Source organism: Carcharodon carcharias, chromosome 31 (assembly GCF_017639515.1).
Source record: "Carcharodon carcharias isolate sCarCar2 chromosome 31, sCarCar2.pri, whole genome shotgun sequence".
Classification (NCBI taxonomy): Eukaryota; Metazoa; Chordata; class Chondrichthyes; order Lamniformes; family Lamnidae; genus Carcharodon; species Carcharodon carcharias.
In genome coordinates, this window is record NC_054497.1 from 14,722,733 (window position 1) to 14,740,343 (window position 17,611).

The 17,611-nt window shown below is 45.5% G+C and overlaps 1 protein-coding gene across 2 annotated transcripts in view; it reads left to right on the forward strand.

Moving 5' to 3' along the window:
* The first annotated feature begins 3,237 nt into the window (after positions 1–3,237).
* Positions 3,238–17,611, forward strand: part of LOC121271675 (synaptogyrin-1-like) — a 24,487-nt gene continuing 10,113 nt past the window's right edge. For both annotated transcript variants that reach the window (XM_041177810.1, XM_041177809.1), the window contains exon 1: positions 3,238–3,378. In XM_041177810.1, the coding sequence (XP_041033744.1) occupies positions 3,277–3,378 (102 nt within the window). In that variant the 5' untranslated portion in view covers positions 3,238–3,276. The remainder of the gene's footprint in view (positions 3,379–17,611) is intronic.

Sequence of the window (17,611 nt, forward strand, 5' to 3'; positions counted from 1 at the left end):
CTCGAAACGTTAACTGTGTTCCTCTCCGTACTGTCAGACCAGCTGAGTTTTCCAGGTATTTTTGTTTTTGTAAAAAAACTTCTTGATGTTCTCCTTGATCACTTCCCTCCAGTATGTCAGGGACTTAAAAGAAGGGTTTCATGGTTCTCCAACCTTTGTAATCCCTCTTGAGTTCCTCAATGTTCTCTGGGGTCAGCAGTTGCACATTCAGCTTCCATGGCCCCCTGCCAATCCTCTGGTCTTCCTGTAAGTGACAGCCAGCCAGTAGGAGGCAGTGGTCAGAGAAGAACACCGGCTTGATGTTGGTGGATCTGACTGAACGCACGGGACACAAACAGGAAGTCTATCCTGGAATGGCTGGATCTGTCTGGCTGCGACCAGGTGTATCTAAGCTGCGCTCCGTCTGCAGGGTTGCTGAAGATGTTGTGCAGCTTGGCATCCTTCACTGTTTCCATCAGGAGTCTGGACGTGGCGTCCAGTCTGCTGTCGGCCCTGCCGGATTGTCCAGCTGCATTGAGGATGCAGTTGAAGTCACCGCCCAGAATGATTGGCCTGGAAGTTGCCAACAGCAGTGGGAGCTGCTGAAAGACAGTCAGCCGCTTGCTGTTTTGAGCCAGGGCATACACATTAGTTAACCGGAACAGAGCAGTCTTGTACGTTACGTCTGCTACGAGGAGGTGCCCGCCCATCACCTCCTTAACCTCGGAGACAGTGAAGTTGCCTCCCTGCAGCAGAATACCCAGGCCAGAGGGATGTGAGTCGTTTCCTCCTGACCAGATTGATGCCCCATGGGACCACCATGGTGACCATTGCCTGTCGGAGCTGAGGTGCGGTATCACACACTCCTGCAGAAACAGCAGGTCAGCTTTGACCATGGCAAGGTAATCCAAGGTCACAATACATCGCGTAGTAGATTTAATGCTACACACATTTATGGATATAATCTTTAACCCCATTTTTAAAGCATTTTGTCGCTTACCAAAACTGCTGTCTTTGACAGTTCCAGACATTTGGTCTGCTCCCACATACCCATTGTGATTGCAAATTGTCTCACTTTGGGGCTGAGGAAACCATCCTGAACTGTCCCGTTGGAGATGTTCCACTCAGGTGGCATCGGGGGGTTTGTGCAAAGAGCGAGGTTTGAATTGTCACTGGGTCAAAGGAGGAACTCCCTCCTTGACAGCACTGTGGGTGTACCCACATGGACCCGCAGCGGTTCAAGTAGGCAGCTTACCACCACCTTCTCAAGGGCAATTAGGGATGAGCAATAAATGCTGGTCCAGCCAACAAAGCCCACATCCCATGAATGAATGTTTTTTTAAAAGTCTCATTTCGAGGAAGTCTCTCCAATCCAATTGCCCTCCCTCTTGTCACTACTTCCAGCTTCCTGGGGCTGCAATGCACTGGCCTCTTCAATGTTCTGGAGCTTGGGTGTTTCCTCCTCCAGCTCCCTCGAGCTTTGCCACTTCTGTAGGTGCCATCCTTGCCCTTCTTCATCCGAAGAGCTGCGGCCCTTGTCATCTGTGTCAGATGGGAGACCCCTCTTGCCAGTCATCTGGAAAGTGGCTTGGTCCCTTCTTAACCCCTTCTTCTCTTTGGTCCTCTTCCCCAGCTGCCACTCCCTGGGATGATTGTCTGCTGGTTCCTCCTCCATTGGTTCACTCTGCTGAGGGGTGGGAGGTTCAGGGGGTGGTGCAGTCATTTGGCTGTCTGCTGCCTTAATGTTTCCCTTTGTCTTGTCTCTCTCTGTCTCCTCCTTTGTCCCATTGTGCTCGCTGGAGGCCTTGGCAGGGGAGGGTTGCGAGTGTACTTGGCGGTAGTGACACTGACCGTTTTGTCTGCTTGCCCCTTGTTGGTTTTGGCCGCCTGTGCATAAGTGAGATAGCATTTGGGGCAGGTCTTGTAGAGGTGGCCTGCCTCACCACACAGGTTGCAGCATTTAGTCTGTTTGCAGTCCTTTGTCCTTTGTCTGGTACCCTCCTTGCTTGCAATTCTTGCAGATGATGGCACTGCAGTTGGCTGCCACATGACCAGACTTGCCGCATGAGCGACAAACTTTGGGCTGCCCAGTGTAGATAAGATAGCCGTGGCTTCCTCCGATAGCAAAGCTGGAAGGGGGATGGAGGATTGCTGCCTTACCATCCGTCTTGACCTGGTGTTTGCTGGTCCAAATCCCGAAGGCGTCTTTGACCTCGGTGCCGTTCCCAACCTTGTTGACATACCTGGCGAGGAAGGTGAGCACATCAACATCAGGAAAATGGGGGTTGTAGAGGTGCACAGCTACCACACTGTCCCGTTGTGACATCAGAGCAAAGAGTGGCTCCACCGTGAGGATTCTCATCTGTGGCTGGTCTCTCTTCTCCTTGAACACCTTCAGGGACTTGACCGAGGCAGCAACGTTCCTGAAAGTCACATCGAAGTATCCAACCCCGGGGAAGTCCTGCAGACAGTGGATCTCCGCAGCTTCAAATCCACAGAACTCCAAAAGGATCCTCTTAATGAAGAAGGCACGGTCCATGGGTGTACCTCCTTCGTTGTCCTTCACAGCCACCCTAACAGTGTTACGTACCCCCTGGTTTGGGGCTGGACTGGCTGCAGCCATCACCCCTATAAGTCCCCGATATTAGGCGCACGCTGAAGCAACTCATACGAGCAGATACTACACTCGATCTTGATATTTAACGGGCGTCGTTATGCTTTTGATATAGTTGGAAGATTATTTTGTGTGCAAGTTAATATTTTTGATACAGTTACAAGAACGACATGATATTAATATTTTAAATATATTTACAAGATTATGTAACGTGAGCAATAAATACTTTACATGTATTCAACATTACTGAATATAAGCATTAAAATCACAATCTTGTTTTAAGGAACGAATGTATTTAACATTGAAGATGAATGTAGTGTTTTAAAAAATATAGGTTAATATGCATAGTTATATTTTAATAATTAAGCAATAATTGATTATATAATAGGGTAAATTAAAATGACTTAAACATGGTGCAATTAATAATTTATATTTTTGCAAAATTTAATGCATTTTGTGCATCTTGTGTGGTTTTGAATTGTGTTTGTGAATCGCCTTTTCTTCCCCCACCCCACTCTCCCCTCCCCGTGTTCGTACTTTGCGGCTTCCATGGGTGTCAGCGCGCGCTCGCCCCCCCACCCCCGGACGCTGCCCAGGGTCCGTGCGCGCCCGCGCGCCCCCACAGCCGTCGCGCGCCCGCCCGCCCGCGCGCTCCCGGCGCCGAGGAAGAGGCTGCAGGAAAGATGGAGACTGCAGCAGCTTATGGAGCTGGCAGAGCTGGGGGAGCCTTCGACCCCCTCACCTTCATCAAACAGCCTCAGACCATCGTCAGGGCCGTCAGCTGGGTGAGTGAGGGAGGGAGGGAGGGAGGGAGGAGGAGGAGGAGGGGGCGCAGAGGGGATTAAATCAGCTTTTTTTTGGGGGGGCAGAAAGGGGGTTAAATCAGCTTTTTGAGGGCAGACTGGGAGTTAAATCAGCTTTTTTTTTTGGGGGGCGAAGGGGTTACATCAGCTTTTTGAGGGGAGGCAGGGGGTAAATCAGCTTTTTTTGGGGGGGAAAGTGGGTTAACTCAGCTTTTCGAGGGGAGGTAAGGGGTTAAATCAGCTTTTTTTGGGGGAAAGGGGGTTAAATCAGCTTTTTGAGGGGAGGCAGGGGGTAAATCAGCTTTTTTTTGGGGGAAAGGGGGTTAAATCAGCTTTTTGAGGGCAGACTAGGAGTTAAATCAGCTTTTTTGGGGGGGAAAGGTGGTTAAATCAGCTTTTTGAGGGGAGGCGGGGGTAAATCAGCTTTTTTTAGGGGGAAAAGGGGGTTAAATCAGCTTTTTGAGGGGAGGCAGGGGGCAAATCAGCTTTTTTTAGGGGGAACGGGGGTTAAATCAGCTTTTTGAGGGGAGGCAGGGGGTAAATCAGCTTTTTTGGGGGGAAAAGGGGGTTAAATCAGCTTTTTGATGGGAGTTAGGGAGTTAAAGCAGCTTTTTTTGGGGGAAAGGGGGTTAAATCAGCTTTTTGGGGAGGCAGGGGGTTAGATCAGTTGTTTTGGGGGGCAAAGGGTTAAATCCACTTTTTGAGGGGAGATGGGGTTAAATCAGCTTTTTTTGAGGGGAGACGGGGTTAAATCAGCTTTTTGAGGGGAGGCAGGGAGTTAAATCAGCTTTTTGAGGGGAGATGGGGTTAAATTTTCTTTTGGGGACAATGGGTTAAAGGCTTTTTGGCAGACAAGGGATTGAATTTTATTTTGGGGATGAGGTTAAATGAGCTTTGTAGCAGAGATGGGGTTAAATTCTCTTTTTGGGGGCAAGGGGGTGGTTAAATCAACTTTGTGACAGAGAGGGGATTTTGGGGGAGATGGAGTTATATCAGGTTAAATCAGAGGGTTTATTCAACTTGGGGGTTGGGAGAGGGATTAAACCAGCCTTTTTGGGGAACATGGGTAAATCTAACTTGGGGGAGACAGCAGGTGAAGCCTGCTTTTGGGGGGGGGGAGCAGAGAATTGGGTAGACTTGTGTGTGTGAGGAGGGGGTGGGGGGAGAGAGAGAGGGAGAGGACAGAGATAGTGGGGGGGTTGGGGGAGGAGAGGCAGATGATCATAAGATGGGGTAGGCCTGTGAGCGAGGATAAGCAATGTCACCTAGCAGTCAAACAAGATAAGACATCAGTTTGACAGGGAGCTGTTCAAAATGTCCTGACTATTTGGTGCTTTGTGTTAATTGAGAATCATTGCACACCCCATGTCCCCTTCCCTCTGCTTTAATAGAATTTATGAGCATTTGCAATCTGCTCCATTCCAATTAACACAGGATCGCTGACCTTGTTTATGAGATATTCATATTCCTGATCCGATTGCTGTATAATGTTTATGGGATATGTTTCTGGTTTAAATCTACACCCAGCATCTCTTGAGATTTCTGCAATATTGATGGTATTGGGCAGTATTTAGCAACAGTTCAGAATTTGTACGTTTAAATGGGGTTAACTCAGGCGAGACTGGCTCTGATCTGTTTTTTGTGTTGGATTTTGTTGGCAACAGCTTGTACAACGATCAACATTTTAATTGTTTAAAAAATGTAAAATTAAACATGAATATGTTACAAAACCTTTTATTACCAGAGAACAAAGTCAAATTATTACTTAAAATAGATTTGACTGTGGTGTTTTTCTGGGTCTGTGTGTCCCTTACCCTGTTTGTCTGTCTCCATGTCTCTTGCCATGTTTGTGTCTGTGTGTCCCTGGCCTCTCCGGCTGGGCCCCAAGGATCCCTCGCCCCGCTCTGTCTGCGAGTATCTGTCTCTCTCTAGCTTTCTGACTGTCTGTCTATGTGCCTCCCTCTCGTTTTGCCTGTGTCTCTCTGTGGGTTGATGTGATAGGGGAGTCAGGGTTTTCCTGGGGGTGGTGGAGGATGGATCCAATGCTGTGCGAGGGAGGGAAGTATGCTGAAACCCTTGAGCCGTTTTGTTGCACTGAGGTCGGTGGGATTCAATGGAGCCATTGACCAGTAGTGCAGCAGAGAGTGGGGCAGGAGAAATGTGGGAGATTTGCAGCAAAACACAAAATGAATGGAGATTGTGAAAGTGTTAACTGGCAACAGACAGTCAGAGACACGAGGAACAAGTGTCTGTTGAGAAGCAAGATTTAATTTCTTGAGCCTTTGGCAAGTTGTAGAGAAGGAGTGGAATAATTGAGCTTTTGAACCTCGACTGGATGATGTATAAAATCTCAGCACAGTAACACAAAGGGGTTTAATCTTTAAGGCTATATCTCAGTGAGCTTTCCTCTGTCATATCTCAACTCTTTTTAATCAGAAGCTGATTGTTCAGAGTTCCTTCAATGTTTTGGAAAGAAAAGGCAATGTTTTATTGGTCTGGTAATGTGTGTTGTTGAGCTTAGGTCTAGTCTGGTCTTTAAGGTGGTTTTAATAGGTGTTGAAAGTAAACTTTATCATGTCGGAATCATCTCAAAGTGCCCTTTTTAGAGTTCTCATATAAAAGAGAAACACGTTCAAGCTAAACTATGCAGAATAAAGCTGGACAGTTCCATCTAAAAGGGTAAAAGCGAAATACTGTGGATGCTGGAAATCTAAAAAAAAAACAGAAAATGCAGGAAAAATTCAGCAGGTCTGGCAGCATCTGCAGAGAGAGAAACAGAGTTAACGTTTCGAGTCTGTATGACCCTTCACAGAGTTGTGAAGAAGAGTCATACAGACTCGAAACATTAACTCTGTTTCTCTCTCTACAGATGCTGTTAGACCCGCTGATTTTTCCCAGCATGTTCTGTTTCTGTTCCATCTAAAATGGTACCTTCCCAACTTAATCAAAGTGTTGTTATAAGTGTCTATAGGGTGCACATACCCTTGCAGGTCAACTAGTCATGAAAGGTATTAACCATATCATTGTACACAGCACGCTGTGTGCCTGGCACAAGATTAGTTTCTCCTGCCTGATGTAGGAGGACCCCTCACTCAGTGTGACTGAGGATATATTGTGGTCAATGAGCTGGTCTCGTGACAGCAGGGCTGGGGGGTAGGAGCAGTTGGGGTGGATCACTGCATGTGAAGGGAGTGTGTTGGTCACTTTAGCGGGGCTGTGCCACAGTGAACTAGAATGCAAATGAGACTTTGATACAGCATTTCCCCAACATGAGTCTGTGGTTATGGCTTGGAGCTCATGGTGGAGGTACCTTAGGTGGAAGTAGATTGCTCAGGTAGTGAATCTTTTCCTCATTCTTGTCCCAGGAAGTTGCCCAGTTCTGTCTGCGTTCTTATGTTGAGGTGGCTATGCTGGAGGGGTGAGCTAGTGCAAGAATTTAGTTTGTTTTTTTTTTAAAAATGCACTTTATTCATAAAATATCTGGAAGAACATTCCAAACCATTTCAAAATCACCATCACAAGAAGTGCAATCAGATTCAACTTTTACACATGGATCACGAGGTGCATCAATACAATCAATGAATATTACAGTCATTTCAATATGGTCATTACAGACAATCAGACAGTGGTATTGGAGTTATCAGCATACATCATGTTGCACTCTGAGGTGCTTCAATACAATTATAATACAATTAGTATTCACTGCATACATTCATTGTGAGCTGTACAGCCTGAGGGGCTCTAAACAATTCCCAGCCCCTCGGTGCCCTATGGCAGAAAGGTCTTAGACAGCGATCTTTCCCCATTGCGCCTTTGCAGCAGCTGCCCCAAGCTTTAGTGCGTCCCTCAGCACGTAGTCCTGGACCTTGGAATGTGCTAGTCTGCAACACTCGGTCGGGGACAACTCTTTGTGCTGGAAGACCAACAGGTTTCGGGCAGACCAAAGAGCGTCTTTCACCGAGTTGATGATCCCCCAGCTGCAGTTGATGTTTGTCTCGGTGTGTGTTCCTGGGAGCAGCCTGTAGAGCACAGAGACCTGTGTCACAGAACTGCTCGGGATGAACCTCGACAGAAACCACTGCATCTCCCTCCAGACCTTCCTGGCAAAGGCACAATCCAGTTTAGTTTGTCGTTGATATACCCCATCTCTTCAGTAAAATTCATTCACATTCAATATCTAGGTTCTCTTCATTTCCCTTTTTTGTTTATTCTTCCCTTCTGTCAATGTTCCTGCACTATTTTCACCTCTATGTAGAAAAGAAAAATCACTATCATTTTCTTGTCACAGTCGACAGGATCTAGTGCTCACTGACCTCACCAGGATCAAAGCCAAAGGGGGAATATTTGTTATGCTAAACAGTTCATGTACTCTGCATCACTGATGTCCACCAGGGATTTATATAGCAGAAGATTCCATGGCCACTATTTGAAGAACAGCAGGGGAGTTCTTCCCCTGTCCTGGCCAAAATTTGTCCCTCACTTAAAAATCATGACCTGGTCAATAGCACATTGCTGTTTGTGGGAGCTTGCTGAGTGCAAATTGGCTGCTGCATTGCTTTGAGCACACTTCGTGGGCAGTAAAATGCTTTGCAACATCCTGAGGTTCTGACAGGCGCTATGGAAATTGAAGCTCAGTCACTTGTTTTTTTTTTTGCCTCCTGAGGGTGGGAGGGATTCTCAAATTCAGCTCCACGGTTGTTATCAGCCTCCCCCACGTGGCTAGTATTCTGGTGAGCTTGGTCTGATGGGCTGTTGAGTTGAGCATGACAAGCCCGACCCTGCTCGCTCCTGTGTTCACTCTCGCCGTTGTAAAACTTCCCAGCCGCTGTCTCCAGGCAGTGATCCAAAGCTGATCGTCCAGAATGAGATGACTGGGGAAGTGAGCCCCAAGAATGAGCTACATGAGTTCCATCTGTGGAAACCAGCATTTCCTTCAGTCGCGAGCGTAATTACAGACTGTCCCTGTGCCACTAAGACCAGATGGGAGGTGGCAGTTGGGGCGGGGGTAATGGTGTTGGTATCTGAGTCACATTTATGTGCCAGAACTGGAAGGAGAGGAACTGTCTGTCATTTCTACAATACCTCCCACAACCTCAGAACATCCCAAAGTACTTTACAGCCAATGTAGTACTATCAATGTGCAGTCACTGTTGGAATGTAGGGAACGCAGCAGCTAATCTGTGCACAGCAAGATCCCACATTCTCAATGTGAGAATGACCAGATAATCTATTTTAGTGATGTTAATCGAGGGATAAATATTGTCTCGGAATTGGGAAGAACTCCCCTGCTCTTTTTCGGAATGGTGGCCTGGGATCTTTAATGCCTACCTGAGAGAGCAGACAGTGTCTCGGTTTAGTATCTCACCTAATACTAGGAGAAGTACGTGACTTCTGCTTTGTCTTGTGGGTGTGTACATTTTAAAATGTTGTTACAGGTACATTGGAGGATAAATTGCCCCCGAATCACTAAGTATTAATGTTGTCTGATGCATTTGTGAGATGTTCTTAGTTTGTCATCATTTCTAATTTGTCATCATTTCTAATCACACCCAACTCCCAGTGATGGACCTGTTGCCACCAGTACTTTACAGCCTAAAATTTTCTCCAGACGCAAGTCGGGTTTGGAAGGACATGATCAATAAACTTTCTGCCAGGTGTTGTTGTGAAATTCATTTGGCCACAAAGACAAAAATCAACCTTTTTGCCATTTGTCTGTGCAGCGTAGAATCACATCATGATACTATGCAAAAGGAGGCCATTTGGCCCATTGTACCTGTGCTGGCTCTGTGTAATTAGTTTCACAACTACCCACCCCCTGCTATTTACCCAATTTCCTTTTGAAAGTTACTTTTGAACCTGCTTCTACCACGCTTTCAGGCAGCGCGTTCCAGATCGCAACAACTCACTGTGAGAAAAATCCTTTCCCCTCATTTCTATCTAGAAGCAAAGTACAATTAAAATGCAGATTGAAACCACAGGGTTTTTTCCTGAACCTCAGTTTAAAATGTGGGGTAGAGAGTTGGGTGTGAGAATGTGTGCCTCAGTCTTCCTTAGACTCAGGGAAGGTGACAGAGGACTGGAGAATTGCAAACATTATGCCCTTGTTCAAAAAAGCTTGTAAGGATAAGCCCAGCAGACCAGTCAGTTTAACTTCAGTGGTGGGGAAGCTTCTTGAAATAATTATCCAGGATAGAATTAAGAGTCACATGGAAAAATGTGGATTGATTAGGAAGAGCCAACATGGATTTTTAAAGGGGAAATAACGTTTAACTAACTTGCTAGAGTTTTTTGAAGAGGGAACAGAGAGGGTTGATGAGCTTAATGCTGTTGATGACGTGTACATGGATTTTCAAAAGGCGTTCGATACAGTGCCACACAATAGACTTGTGAGAAAAGTTATAACTCTTGGAATAAAAGGGACAGTAGCAATGTGGATACAAAATTGGCTGAGGGATAGGAAACAGTAAAGGTTAGTAGGTATTTTTCAGGCTGGAGGAAGGTTTGTAGTGGAGTTCCCCAGGGGTCGGTATTGGGACCCTTGCTTTTCCTGATATATAATAATGATCTAGATCTTGGCGTGCAGGGGACAATTTCAAAGTTTGTGGGTGATACGAAACTTGGAAGCAATTTAAACTGTGAGGGGGACAGTTTAGAGCTTCTAAAGGACATAGACAAGTTGGTGGAGTGGGCAGATAAGTGACAGGTGAAGTTCGATGCGGAGAAGTGTGAGGTGATGAATTTTGGTGGAAGAACATGGACAGACAATATAAAATAAGGGTTACAATTTTTAAGGGGTGCAGGAGCAGAGGGACCTGGGTGTGTATGTTCATAGATCATTGAAGGTGGCAGGGCAGGTGGAGAGAGCAGTTAATAAAGCATATAGTATCCTAGGCTTTATTAATAGAGGCATAGAGTACAAGAGCAGGGAGATTATGCTGATCTTATACAAGGCACTTGTTAGACCTCAACTGAAGTATTGTATACAGTTCTGGATGCCACACTGTAGGAAAGATGTGAACACATTGGAGAGAGTGCAGAAGAGGTTTACATAAATGGTCCAAGGGATGAGAAACTTCAGATATGAAGATAGATTGAAAAGGTTGGGACTGTTCTCCTTGGAGAGGAGATGGCTAAGAGGAGATTTGATAGAGGAGTTCAAAATCATGAGGGGGCTGCATAGAGTTGATAGGGAGAAACTGTTCCCACTTGTAAAAGGATTGAGAGTGAGAGGGCACAGATTTAAAGTGATTTGCAAAAGATCTGATGTGAGAAAAATCTTTTTCACACATCAAGTGGTTCGAGTCTGGAATGCACTGACTGGAAATGTGGTGGAGGCAGGTTCAATCGAGGCATTCAAGAGGGCATTAGATGATTATTTGAATAGAAACAATGTGGAAGAGTACAGGGAAAAGGCAGGAGGATCGCATTCGGAGAGGCAGTGCAGACACGATGGGCCAAATGGCCTCCTTCTGTGCCGTAACATTCTGTGGATTTAGATGCTCTCACAGGTATTGTTTCCTGGCAAGATGGAGCATATCTTGATCCATTAGCCAGTCAATGCCGCCATCACCAGCGTGCAGTGACTGCAGTGTGCACGATCTAACAGGGTCATTTTGACAGCACCTCACCCCACCTCATAACCTGTGGGACCAGCAATCTTGTAGGGCTAGCGCAGCCTCCAAACACCATTCCTTCAAGAGCACTGGCTCAGTATCCCAGAATTCCCTAATTAAACAGCATTGTGGGCAGCACCTTGACCACGTGGACTGCAGCTGTTGAAGGAGAAAGTCCAACACGGCCTTCTCAGGGCAACTGGATACGGACAATAAATATTTAACTTGCTGGGTATACCCCTTTCCCGAGAAATTAAAAAGGGAGGCTTTTTACAATGCGAGATCTGGAGTGTGCTGCCTGAAAAGGTGGCGGAAGCAGATTTATTAGTACTAAAGGCAGTGGGGGCTGGGCCTTTAAATTTATTCAAGGCTGTGTTAGATTTTTGATAGACGAAGGAGTCAAGGGTTATTGGGGGGGGGATGGTGGTGGGCAGACAGGAAAGTGGAGCTGAGACCACAACCAGATTTAATTGAATGGTGGAACAGGTGTGAAGGACCGAATGGCCTACTCTTTCTCCGAAGTCAAGTGCAGTGTAAATTGCATTGAAAAAGTAATCAGGTTAAAAACAAGCAAATATGTAACAATCATGTAGTAACAAAAATAGACAACAACATTCAGCAGGTAACGGAAATGGTAGATGGGGTATGAAAAGAAAGGTAATATTGAATTGAAATTACAAACTGATGTGCCATTCCTACATTACAGGCACTTCAGTGCCTATACGTTTCTTTGATTGAGAAGGGTCTGCTCATGCATCTGGGAACGTGTCAAGTGTGGGCTGATCTTTCTACGCTCTCACTGCAAGACAAGGGCTCTCGCTACTGTTTTAATGTCAAGCAAATATTATGAGCACCTGCGTGTTGTGTGGAGAAAGGGGCATTTGGCCCTTCTCTATCCAGTTTAATCAAGGTTGATGGACAGCGTCCTTTCTCTGCTCAAAGGGAAAGATGAAACCTGTGCAGAGACTTTCTCATAATGAGATTTCAGAATGAGCAAGCTCCATAACCAGGGGCAGCAAGCTTGGTTTCAGAGAGTTGAAAGATATTTTGGGGGGTGGGGGGGGGCAAGGAAGCCATAGGCAATTGACTCTATGCTGCACATTTAACTGTGTTGTCATCTACTTGGTCCATTGATTTTATTTTTATAAACTATGTGTAAATAAATCAGATTTATTAGCTTGTCAAAATGTGTCTTAACGGATGAGGTATTCTGCCTTTTGGGTTGACAGGAGTTGATGTAAGAATGCTGCATCAATTCCAGTTTGCCTGTGTTAGGGTCAGTGTTTAACCCTGAGCTACGCAGCCCTGGATCACGAGGACTTGTGTGGCTCACTCACACACAGCCTGGTACAACTCCCAATCAACCCCTTCACTGCAAACCCTGGCTGTACTTTGATGCATCCAGTGTTTTTGCTGGGGGGGGATGCATGTGTCAAGCTATGAACAGGCTCTGCGCTGACAGGTACATGTGTGCGTGGGGGGAGGTGGGGTGGGGAGGGGGAAGGGGCAGTGTGTTCCTGCATCACCCGAAGTCTTGTTGGCTCTGTTCCCTGCTCCATGCCATTAAGGTCACTGGAGGATTAGCTTCCTCGACAGAATGCACCTGAGGGGTAGAGAAGCAGAGGGAGGAATTTAAAGGGAGATAGCAAAGAGAGAAAATTGGGAGTGAGTTAGAGAGAATGCTACTTACTGAGCACCATCCAGATTCACTCATTTGGAGGGAGATTTTGGTTCAAAATTGTAACTTATTTCCACATGCTCAATCTTAAAGCCACACCGCTCTGGGTGTCTAACAGGATTTATGCTCTATCTCATTCTTGTTAATCATAGATCTTATTCCTTGCAACTCCCCAATCTTGACAACTCTGGCTAACAAGGAAGGGAGCAAGGGAAATCAGGAAATAATTGAAGCGAGGCACAGTTTGACAGGGACATAGAAATAATAGTGAAGGAGGAGAACAGGCTGTGGAGGGGCCAAGCCAGGAGAATCATTAAGTGAGAGCAAGTCTTGTGTGAGCGAAAAAGGCTTGCATGCACTGCAGCGGGCAAGCAAAGCTGGTGGAGAAATTCCTGTAGATTTGCACGCTTGAATTCTGTCAGCTGCTCTGTGTAAGGTGTGCTCAGCCTCTTCAAACCTATTTCCTGCACATCTGCATATCTTCCAGTGCACCTCTACCCCTACCCCCACATTCCTGAACAACCTGCTCCTGTCATTAATACATGAACAGAAGCTACACATGGCAATACCATTGTGAACAAACCTGAGGAAGCCATGTTCTCGGTCCCCTTCTGGTCATGTAATAACAATAATGTGCATTTATATAACACTGTTATATAAAAACAGGAGCGTTTTTAAACGAAATTTGATAGCAAGCCACATGAGATATTGGGACAGCTGACCATAACTTTAGGCAGAGGTTGGCTTTAAGGAGCATCTTAAAGGAGAAGAGAAAGGCAGAGAGGTTTAGAGAGAGAATTCTAGAGCTTCAGGGCCTGGGCTGCTGAAGGCATGGCTGCCAATGGTGGAACGATGGAAATCGGGAATGCACAGGAGGCTGGAATTAGAGGAGTGTAGATGTCTTGGAGGGTTGTGAGGCCGGAGGAGATTACAAAAATAGGGAGGTGGGGGGGGTGGTTTGTGAGGCCATGCAGATTTGAAACAAGAATGAGAATTTTAAAATCGAGACGTGCTGGCCTGGGAGCCAATTGAGGTCAGTAGGGGCAGGGGCGATGCAAAGCACTTCACAGCCAATGGAATGCTTTTGACGTGCAGCCACTGCTGTTTCATAGGAAAACATGGCAGTCAATTTGAGTGCAGCAAGATCCCACAAACAACCAAGAGATAAATGAGCAGATGATCTGTTTGTGCTGGCGCTTGTGGAGTCAGTTCGTGCCTCTCTATTTTTTCTTGGCCCCAACCCTGTCCTCTTCCCTGAATCAATACCTTATCTTGCTTGTCCGTTCCTGCAGCTTATACTTGCTGCCTTGCCCCACCCTAAACTTTCTGCTGTTACCTCATTCAGAAGGCTAACTCCTTTTCTGTCTTGGGATGTGGATGTCTCTGGCAAGGCCGACATTTATTGTCCCTCGCTCCCTGGTTTCTCCTTGCAAAGGCGGTGGAGAGCTGCTTTCTAGGCGGCAGAGGTCACAGATTTTGGGAGGTGGGGTCGAAGGGTAATAATGGTTATTTTACTCTGGAAATTTCAACCATATTATCTGAAGACTGTAGGCAGTAATATTGCTGTATTATGCCAGGGGTTTCCAAAACAATCTTATTATCTCACTCACCCCCACCCCTCCCCTCCCCAGTTGCACTGTTACAGGTTGTGAACTCTTTCCTCTCCCCTCTTCGCTTCCTGTCAGGCCTTCAGCTGTAATGTGGAGAACAGCGTGACCACATCGCAGACAATTTAACGTTGGTATTTTTAGGTTATGCCTGAGGACCACGAGGAGCCGAGACCCCATCCCTCCTGCAGCCAGACCGAGTGAATAAAGAACAAGCATTGAGACAGCTCCCATGAACTCATTCATGTGACAGGGCCATTGTTCATTGTGTTGGGTGCTTGGTGTTTCACTGCTTTCAGTTTCAAACTACAGCACTTCAGCACAAAATCCAGACTAAAGTGCGATATGGGTGAGCTGCACTGTCGGAGTAGCTATTAAACTGAGACTCCGACTGCCCTTTCAGATGGATGTGAAAGATCCCATGGCCACTATTCAAAGAAGAGCGGGGGAGTTTTCCCTGATTTCCTGTTCCCATATTTATCCCTCAGCCAACATCACAAAAAACAGATTGTCAGATTTTATCATGTTGTGCACAGCAAGCTCCCACAAACAGTAATTTGGCAGCCCTCTTTCCTGCCTTACGGTGACTACACTTCAATGGCTATAAAGTGTTTTGGGATGTTCTGAGGTTGTGAAAGGTGCTTCTTTAAAAATTTCTGCACCTCTATATTTTTATTTTAAAAAATACAGTCGGTCTGTTGAAGCTTTATTGCACCTAGGGAATCGTAACCAATTACTGTCTTCATATAAAACTGGATTTGTGGGCAGACATGTGCTTGGGTAGAACTTTTCAACTCAGACAGGCAATTCCGCTCAAACCAGTATTTATACTCATCCTACCCCCCACTTCATTTCACCCCATTAACATATCCTTCTATCTCCCTCGTGTATTTATCCAACTTCCCCTAAATTGCATCTGTAAGATTCTCCTCTATCATTCCCTGTGTAGTGAGGTCCACATTCTCACCACTCTCTGGGTAAAGAAGTATTTCCTGAAATCCCTATTTGATTTATTAGTGACTATTTATGATCCCACCAAGTGGAGCGTCTCTATTTATCCTATCAAACCTCTTCATCATTTAAAGACCCCAATCAGGTCACCCCTCAGCCTTTTTTTCCTAGCAAGAAAAGCCAAACGAACATATGAATTAGGAGCAGGAGTAGGGCACTCAGCCACTCAGCTCCACCATTCAATAAGATCATGGCTGATCTGATTATAACCTCAACCCCACATTCCTGCCTACCCCCGATAACCTTTCACCTCTTTGTGAATCAAGAATCTATCGAACTCTGCCTTAGATATATTCAAAGACTCTGCTTCCACCGCCTTTTGAGGAAGAGACTCACTAGCCTCTGAGAGAAAAAAATTTCTCCTCATCTCAGTCTTAAATAAGCAACTCCTTATTTTTAAACAATGACCCCTAGGTCTAAATTCTCCCACAAGAGGAAAGATCCTCTCAACATCCTCCCTGTCAAGACCCCTTAGGATCTTAAAGGTTTCAGTTAAAGTGCCTCTTATTCTTCTAAACTCCAGTGGATAAAAGCCTAACCTATCCAGCCTTTCCTCATAAGTTAACCCACCCATTCCTGGTATTAGTCTAATAGACCATCTCTGATCTGCTTCTAACGCATTTACATCTTTCTTTAAATAAGGAGAGTAGTACTGTACACAATACTCCAAGATGTGGCCTCACCAACGTACAACTGAAGGATAACCTCCCTACTTTTGTAATCAATTCCCGTCACAATAAATGATAACATTCTATTAGCTTTCCAAATTACCTACTGTACCTCCATACCAGCCTTGTGTGATTCATGCACTAGCACACCCAGATCCCTCAGAGCTCTGCAATCTCTCACCATTTAGATAATAAGCTTCTTTTTTATTCTTCCTGCCAAAATGAAAGATTTCACATTTGCCCACATTATACTCCCATTTGCCAGATCTTTACCCACTCACTTAATCTATCTATGTCACTTTGTAGCCTCCTTATGCCCTCTTCACAATTTACTTTCCTACCCATCTTTGTGTCATCAGCAAATTTAGCAACTATTCCTTCTGCGCCTTCATCCAAGTCATTTATATAAATTGTAAAAAGTTGAGGCCCCAGCACTGATCCCTGTGGCACACCACTCATTACATCTTGCCAACCAGAAAAAGATCCATTTATGCCAACCCTCTGCTTCCTGTTAGTTAGCCAATCTTCTATCCATGCCAATATGTTACCCCCGATACCATGAGCTTTTATTTTCTGTAATAACTTTCAATCAGATGCCTTCTAGAAATCTAAGTACAGAACATCCACTGGTTCACCTTTATCCATAGCACATGTGACTCCTTCACAACTCCCAATAAATTGGTTAAACATGATTTCCCTTTTACAAAACCATGTCGATCCTGCCTGATTGCCTTGAATTTTTCTAAGTGCCCTGCTATAACATCTTTAATAATAGCTTCTAACATTTTCCCCTATGACAGATGTTAGGCTAACTGGCCTATAGTTTCCTGCTTTCTGTCTCCCTCCCTTTTAACTACTTTCCAATCTAATGGAACCTTCCCCAAATCTAGGGAATTTTGGGAAAATTAAAACCAGTGAGCCCCAGCCTGTTCAGCCTTTCCTGATGGATATAACCTCTTACTTCTGGTAACATGAAACTAATATTTTCTGTCTGTATTTAATATTTCTATTCCAAATTCCTGTGCTCAATTTCTAAGGAAAACCATATGCCACTGCCCCCACAGGTGGGAGAGTATAATTACAGCATGACGAGTTCACGTGAAGAGTTTCCATTCAAAATGTGAACAAGAATTTAGCAGGTGGTGCGACAGATCTAAGAGTTCTAATATTTTAATTAGCTTTAAGCTAATCTCCACCAACACAACCCTCATATCTCAACACTCCTCCATTTCTAACCTGTTGTGAACACCCCAAATGCTTCCGTCCCCACCCTGGATTTTAATTGTCTCCCCATTAGTAGCTGTGCCTTCAGCTGCATTGACTCCCAGCTCTGAAATCCCTCCCTAAACCTCTCCACTTCCCAATGCCAGGAGGTTTGCGTTTATGTGTGAGAGCCTTCAAGTCCCTCCTTCCTCCTCTCTCCCTTTCTTCCCATCTCTCTCTGTCCACTGCTCTCTTCTCTCTCCCTCTCACACCCACTTCTCTCTCCTCCCTCTCATTTCCCCCATCTGTCTATCTGCCTGTCTCTCTCTTTCACTCTATCTATCTGTCCTCCTGTCTCTGCAACCCTTTTCTCTCTCATCACCTTCGCCATCTCTCTCTCTCCCCCATGCTCCCTCCCCCTTCTCTGTCTCCCTC